The following is a 7681-nucleotide window of genomic DNA, read 5'->3' as shown; positions in this document are numbered from 1 at the left end:
TGCTGCTGCTGCTGCTGCTGCTGCTGCAGGCGCCGGCGGCGGCGGCGCGGCGACGCAGGCTGCTAGGCTCCACTAATCCCGCAGATCTGCACGGTAACAGCAGCAGCAGCAGCAACAACGCATATTGCTGCTGCTGCTGCTGCTAGATTGTTTTAATTATTATTAACTATTAATTATTACTAATTATTATTATTTGTTTATTACTTATTGTTACTAATTATTATTAATCATTATTACCCTGCGTTTCTCTTTCTTTGGCTGGAAACGAGGGACTGCTGCGTGGCGTCGGAGAAGAAGGAAAAAGCAGACAGCTGCTGCTGCTGCTGCCGGGCTGCTGCTGCTGCTGCTGCTGCTTCGGCTGCAGTGACCTGCTGCAGCAAATGGGCCACTGCAGCTCTGCCTTCTCCCCTATCCCTTGTTTCCCTTTCGTACAGGGTCTCTAATTCTGCTGCTGCTGCTGCTGCAGACGACGGGAGGGGCTGCAGCAAGTCCCTGCCGTGCTGCTGCAGCTGCTGCAGCTGCTGCAACTGCTGCAGCTGCTGCAGCAGCTGCTGCTGCCTGCCCCCCACTGCATGCGCTCGCTCTACATCTGCCATCAGGGGATATCTTCGTGTCTCCTGGTTTTTTCAGCTTCTGGCTTTCTTTTGTCTCCTTTTAAAACCCTCCCATTTGCTGCTGCAGGGCCTCCCCTCCGCAGCAGCAGCAGCAGCAGTCTGCGGCTCCTCAAAGCAGCAGCGCCAATTCCGCCCAATACCCCGCCGCTGCTGCTGCTGCTGCTGCTGCTGGTGCCGCGTGCGAGGCCAGCGGAAAGCAGCAGCTGCGCAACGGGTCCAGAAACTGCAGCAACGGGAGGCGCTCCTGCAGCAGCAGCAGCAGCAACAGCTGCAGCAGGAGGGGCTACGCTGTCCGTGTCTTAAAAAACAAGCAGCTATTTGCTGCGCATATCTTATAAAACTGCGTTCGAGGCCTCGGAGACAAGAGGCGGCCAGAGGCGAAGCGGCGGCAGAGCCGCAGAGCTGCAGCAGCAGCAGCTGCTGCTGCTGCTGCAGCAAACACCAAAGACCCCTAACCCAGAGCAGCGCAGCACGCAAGGGCCCCCGCTGCGTCTCGGGGCTGAGGGTGCATGCCTAGACTCAGGTGTCCCGACTGTGGGCTGGTTGGGGGGCTGCAGAGCAGGAGTTGCTGCAGAACTGCTGCTGCTCTGCTGCTGCTGCTGCTGCTGCTGCTGCTGCTCTGCTGCTGCTGCCGCTGCTGCGCTGCCGCGAGGCGCTCCTTTGAGCCCACGCCCGCTCCGCCGCTCAGTGCAAATAGGTTTAAAAGAAAAGGAAAAGTTTGCGTTGAAAATTAAGATAAATAACCCAAGGAAACGGCAGAGGCTCCCGTGCGCGACGCTGGTGGAGCTGCAGCAGACCGCAGCAGCACAGCAGGTGTCACTGGCCGCCAGGCGGCTTTTAAGAAAAAACAGTGTTTATTCGAAAGAAATAAAAACTCCCAAATTCAGAAATTCGCAAAAAAACAAATGATGCTGGGCCCTGCAGCGTCTGCAGGTTGAGGACAAGCTCTGTGCCCACGGTGAGAGAGGCAGCAGCAGCAGCAGCAGCAGCACCAGCAGCAGCGGCAGCAGCAGCAGCGGCAGCAGCGGCGGCGCAACAAAGATGCCCATCAATGCCGCACTTTGCCTGCACACAAATTCACAGTACCCAACCAACTCGCAACTGCTGTTGCTGCAGCAAACGAGTTGCTGCTGCTGCTGCGCTGCTGCAGCAACAGGGAGCAGCAGTGCGTCTATGGTGTTCAGCAGAAACCTCACTATACCCCTCAAGGTCTAGTGCGAACTCAGTTGTTTCCGCGCCGTTTTGGGCTCTAAAACCCCCGAAAAAAACCCTTTTTGCATTTTAAAACACAAAACAACAAAGCAGAAACCCAGAAATTCAAAAAAGAAACAGAAACAACGCAAATTGAATGCAGATAACCTCTGCTGGCGCGCCCGTCACGATCCGCCGTCGATACTTCCTTGATCACGGCTGGGCTGTGCATCTCGTAGGCGCAACCACTTGATGTTTTAAAAGGTTTTTCGTTTTTATTTATCTTTTATTGTTCATTATTGCTGCTTTTACCCCCTAGATCATCAGCAAAGACGCGCAGTTTCCCGCTGCACACCGGCGCAACTTGGCTGCTGCTGCTGCGACGGCGCTGCCTGCAGCGCCTCTGCTGCTGCAGCACTTAGCGACGCAGTAGCAGCCACCTGCATGCGTTCTTAGCTGGTGTTGCGCAGCAGGAACCCAAGAGAACCACCGCGGCGCTTGCTGCCACCAGCTGCAGCAGCTGCTGCTCCGCCTGCGGGAGCTGCTGCAGCAGCCGCTGCAGCAGCCCTCAACTCCCCAAGCACCTCAGCCAGCAACAGGGCCCCAGAGGTCCTTAACTTCAGCTTGAGGGGCCCTCCCTGCTGCTGCTGCTGCAGCTTTCTGAAAGCAGCAAAGACCCCGCGCAGCCGCTGTTGGCAGAGCAGCAAAAGGTCAGCTGCTACAGCAGCACACCAAATAAGTTGTTTACGTCTGCGCAGGCAAAGCAGCAAAAGCAACAAATTCCTTAAAAGCTTCTCGAGACTCTAACATATATAGCAGCAAGTAGGGGGCTAAGCAGCAGCAGCAGCAGCAGCAGAAGCCCTGGCTGGCCCTCAGTTTCCAAATGAGCTGCTAAGTGCTGCGCTGCACTTCGCCACCAGCAGCCTGCAGCAGCAACGCCCGTGGGCTGCTCCTGCTGCTGCTCAAAGAGCTGGGCGAAGCAGCTTTTCAGAAACTTAGTCTCATTCTGCTGCTGCTGCAGTGGCTCGGGGGGCCCCAGGGGGCCCCTGGGGGTCTTAGGGGTGCAGCAAAGAAAGCTTAAAGCCTCGACTCAAAAAGCCAATTTTGGGGCTGAGAGCTGCAGCACCTGAGTCCTGCATGCAGCCCCAAACCCTCCTAAACCCTCTTAAACCCTCCCAAACCCTCCTTAAACCCCCTTTTGTGCTGCAGCAAACGGGTGGCAGAAGCTGCAGCTCTCGCTTCTCCCGCTAAGACACTTTTGCGGGCTTTCGCTCCAGCCCTTGAAAGCTGCAGCAAGTGTGGCTTTCTGTTCAGCAGCTTTGGTTTTAATGCTGTTAGTTTCAGCTATGCAGCTTTTAATTTAGAGGCGCTGCATTAAATGGTATTAATTGCAGAAAGTTCGGCGGTTTAGAAGATAGTCAAAGTTCCGTGAAATGCTTATACTGGGGAAAGCTGGGATGCAGCAGCAGCAGCCCAAAGAACAGCAACTTTGCTGCACGCAGCACAGAAGGCGCTGGGGGTATTTTTGTGTTATATGCAGCGCATAAAGCCCCACAGCGTTTCCTGCGCTGCATGCAGCAAAGCTGTTTGCTCTACAGCTGCGTAGGCCAGGCTTAAGTGTTCATCAGCACTTTTGAAATTCAATTCAAAACAGAGGGCCTCCGGAATTTTCTGAAGACTGAGACGGAGGCCTACAGGAGCCGTTCAGCTGCAGAAAGCTCTGCGGGGGTGAGGGCTAGGGTTTGTGGACTTATTGGAAAAGTTACTTTTAAATTCAAGAAACCATTTGGTGCCTTAAGGGCACTTGTGGGGCCGCCCAAACGGCTCTTTTTATCTCAGAGTTGCTGCGAACAAACAAACTGCCCCGCCTTGGCCAGGAAATTGAATCCAGAAGGCTGCTTCCCGCTCTTGAGGCTGAGGCTCTTTTACTCAAAAGACCTTTTCCTAAACAATAAGAGCCTCGAGGTCCTTTTCGCGGAAAGAGTAGTTAGCTACTGAAACGGGCTGCCAGCTCTCGGAACACTCTGCAGTGGCTAAGGGGAATATTCCTTGATGTTTAAACGTAAGAAAGGCCGTGCGCCACTAGTGACATATTTTGGAGGCCAATGTGGGGGAGAAATCTCCTAAAGAAATCCTCTTGAGTCAAAAGATCCTGCTGGTACTAAAGCCTCCCTCAGTGGACTTTGCTGCATTGCTGGACTTCTGTGCGCCTCTAGAAAAACAGTGCGACGAGCCTCGAGGGTGTGCTTCGCCAGCTCTGATATTACGCGGATTGAGGGAGCCCGTGAGTATCATTTGTGGGGCTGCGTTTCTAAAGCTGCTGTCCTTTCTCGTGGTGTTTTTCCCTGTTATTTGACTCTTGGCTCTATCCTTTGCCCATCTTCTTCTCCTAGAAACCCTTTTAATTGTCCTAAATTGCACTTGTAGCGTTCCCAAGGACTTAAATGGGTCACTCAACTGCACAACTGGCTACTAACTGCTGGGGGGCCCCTCTGCCTCCCCCGCAAATTGATTGCGTCATTTTCCTATTGTCTGCATCTTCATTTTCCAATTAGAAAAGACTTTGTGGATTTGGACCCTGTGGCGACTGAGCACATCACTCCCTCACTGTGAGCCCAGAGTGGGAAGCTGGGCTTGTGAGGAGCATTACCCATTTCATCTACGAAAGAAACCGATTCTGTCAGTAAAGACTAGAGGTATTTGAAGCGGCTAGAGTGGAAGCAGAAGCCACGTCAAGGAAGCTACAGTTTGGGCTGATCTGCATGCAGATTGCCAGTCACATCATGTAAATGAGTGTAGCAGGAAAGTTCTTACTGCATGCATACAAGTTGGTGCATTGCAGGCTTTTAAAAAGCCATTAAGTACGGATCTGGAAGCTTGATAAGAGTAGCAACTGAGAACAAGATAGACACTTTGAACAAGAACCTGAGTCGACAGTTCACCACTAGCAGCCCGAGTTGCCCACCCGTGCAGAAAGAGCCGCATAGGGGTAGTGGGACTCCGCCAGCTGGACAACAGGCTTATCAGGAGTTACAAATAGCAAAACTGGCAAACAAATTGCAATATAGGATGCAGAAGACCCCCTGAGAGGTGCATGCAGTGAGGGATCTGGAAGCGTGCTCGGCTCTGCGCAGAGGGCAGGACAGGGGCGACTGCACGAGACCCTCTGCAGGGCCATACTGACTGAAACTGCACTGTAGAATGCAGCAACACTGCAGTGACATTGCACTGCTTAGTGTGGTCTGGTGCTTGCATGCAGTTGCTGCGATCTGTTCAATGCGGAGCAGAGCACACCCCCTGATCCGTGGCCACATGCATCTCTCAGAGAGTCTTCTGCATGCTTTATGAATTAATTGTTTGTTCGAGCAGCGGTGAGGCACACTGTAGGGTGTCGTCAGCAGAATCGCCCGCAATCTGGTCCGAATCGGCTTTCGATTCAAGACAGACCACAGTGCAGGCTGCAAGAGTGGAGAGACCGCGACGGTTCCGTCAATCCTGTTTCTCAGTGCTTTTTGAAAAGTAAATTAAAGCTCGGGAACTTCTTTGTAGGGCAGAAGGAGGGGAAGCAGAACAGCAGACGCTGAATTGCCTCGCTCACCAGACAACGGAAGTTGAACACCCCCGCTCGCCGATCCAAGCCGCGCAGCTGCTGCTGGTCTACGGGCAACTGCAGCAGCGGCTTGCGACAAATAACGAATAATTAAGAATTTAAAGCTTTCGAATAAGTCTAATAACTCGAAGATCTCCGCGAAAGTGGACCGCTCGTCTTCGTGCTGGCCGTTGCGTCGGTCAACCGCTGTGGAGAGGCCAGAGCGGCGGACAGGGCTTCCGGCGGACTTGTTGTCTGTCTGTCCCGCGGCATTTAGCGTATTTAGTGCAGAGTTTTGGATTCGTTTGAATATTATAATCTATTTAATCGGCTGCATGCGCAGCTGTAGCTCTCCGCCGATTTCGCCGCGAAGTCCCGAGCTTTCCGGTGTCTGTGGTTCCCGCCACTGCGTCCCACGAGACCCCCTCTGCACAGTTCCCGGCCCCGCGCGCAGTCTTTGCAATTTTTTTGCAAAGTCCAAATGCGTTTTTTGATTTTTCTTTTGTTGGCGGCGATCTCGAGGGGCCCCCAAGCAGCAGAGGCGGGTTGGCCTGGCAGCAGGCGCGCTGCAGCCGCCGACTCAGTCTTGGCTTCTTCAGACGCAGCCACTTTCACCCCCGAGGGCTCTTATTACTTAAGACAAGCATCTCCTTGGGAAGATGCTCCACTGTACAGCACTCCTGGGCCCGGGGGGGCGCAGTGGAGGGGGGAGTCGGGCGTAGGCTCTGCAGCAGCGGCAGCAGCAGCGGCAGCGCAAGCAGCAGCTACTGCAGCAGCTGCTGCAGCCCCCTACGTCCACGTCCACGCTGCAGCAGCAGGCGCTGCCCCGCAGCAGGTCCGCCCCTGGGGCTCGCTGCAGCGCCTGGCCCGGGCTCTGGGCCACCCCGCTGTGCTGCTGCGCGCAGCTTTGCTGCGGCACTTTTGCCTGGCTGTTGTGCAGCTGAGAAGCCCCTTTTTGGGCCTCCGAAGCAGCGGCGCTGCTGCGCACCGAGGCAGCAGCAGCAGCAGCAGCAGCGAGCAGCAAGGCAAAGAAATAGTGGGAGAAGCAGAAGTGGCGGCGCTGGCGGCGAAGCTCGCGGGCGTGGTGGGGTCCGCTGGACATACAGCCGAAGCGGGAAAGCTGTGGACGAAGCTGATGCTTCTGCAGTTCGAAAGACTTGTCAGTGAAAGTGAAAAGCTTCTTTTTGAAGTTGCAAGACAAGGCAATCCCGCGTTAATGGTGTTTGCACTTAGCCGGATTGTGCCTCCCGTGATGAAGGGTTTCTCTTACCTCGAAAGCTTTCCGAGTTCGGGAGTTTCGGGGGTCTTGGAGCCAGTTCGGGTTTCGCTGCTGCGGCGTGCCAGGGAGCTCGACTTGGCTCTCCTGGCAGCTCAAAATGACCCTTTTATTGTTCATAAATTCAGCAAAGATATAACTGAAGAGGAACTGCAAAGAGAAAGGGAACTGGCTGCGTTGGAGGGGGGCGCCTACGCGCCCGTGCAGCCGGTCTTTGCAGAAAGCTTCCCCGCGGGTGGGCGGGGCTTCAAGCAGCAGCCCCAGGCGCATTTGCCGGCACTCCTGCTGGTTTGTTTTCTTCTTTTTAGTATTTATTCATCATTTAAACCTCTAAAATCCAGGCGGAAGGCGCGGGCGGAGGCGCCGGAGGCGCAGGAGGGGTGGAACGACCTGGAGCCGGACGCAGGTGTACGTACACCCGGGGAAGCGCGCGCCGGCGGCGCGCCCGCCGCACCGCCGCCGCGTCCAGAGTGGCCGCGTCATTATCCCAAAAGTGCAGAGTCTGCTATTTATGAAAATGAAATGTTTGAAGAAAACTTAGGAGCTCCAGAAGAACCCCGAGGCGGGCTCTTCCCGCGCGAACACTTCCTCCCGGGGCTCCCCCCCAGCGCCTACGCCTACGCCCCACCCCCGTACTACACCCACAGGCAGCCTCCTACAGTTCCCTCAGCCCCTCCGATTCCCCCTGGGGGTTTCGTTGCAGATCTGAGGCCTCCGCCTCCGAGTTACTGGGACGTGGTGGGTTTGCCGGGCCCTGGCTCCAGCCCTCCCTGAGTCCGCAGTCTTTGGAGCGTTCGGGGAAGCGGCCGGCGCAGAAACCCGTTTTTAGGGTTTGCGGCGCGGCCCCTGCATGCAGCAGCCCATGCAGCAGCAGCCCGCCCCGCCCCCTGCATCCGGAATAATTCAAAGTCCCGTCCTGCGGCAGTTTGCAAAGGGCAGCAGCGGAGATGGCGGCGCACTTCCAATGAGACTGGCGAAGCAGAGACGCAGTTCGCGCCGCAACGCGGGGCG

At 55.5% G+C, this 7681-nt stretch overlaps 2 protein-coding genes across 2 annotated transcripts in view; one reads left to right on the top strand and one right to left on the bottom strand.

Moving 5' to 3' along the window:
* The window catches only part of ETH_00003600 (uncharacterized protein), a gene marked incomplete at both ends in the record, with an annotated part of 1934 nt that extends 1338 nt beyond the window's left edge, over positions 1 to 596 (bottom strand). Inside the window, one exon of the mRNA XM_013374937.1 lies at positions 238 to 596. Coding sequence (XP_013230391.1) covers positions 238 to 596 — 359 coding nt within the window. The remainder of the gene's footprint in view (positions 1 to 237) is intronic.
* A 5279-nt stretch (positions 597 to 5875) lies between these two features.
* On the top strand, positions 5876 to 7444 carry ETH_00003595 (uncharacterized protein; the record flags this gene model as incomplete). The annotated part of the gene is made up of 1 exon (XM_013374936.1): positions 5876 to 7444. The coding sequence occupies one exon, from the start codon at positions 5876 to 5878 to the stop codon at positions 7442 to 7444; it is 1569 nt and encodes a 522-aa protein (XP_013230390.1).
* Positions 7445 to 7681: the final 237 nt, after the last annotated feature.

The sequence above is a fragment of the Eimeria tenella genome, genomic scaffold (genome assembly GCF_000499545.2).
Source record: "Eimeria tenella Houghton genomic scaffold, Eth_scaff24, whole genome shotgun sequence".
NCBI lineage: Eukaryota > Apicomplexa > Conoidasida > Eucoccidiorida > Eimeriidae > Eimeria > Eimeria tenella.
Note: the sequence above shows the minus strand (reverse complement) of the source record. Positions and strands in the feature narration are given on the sequence as shown.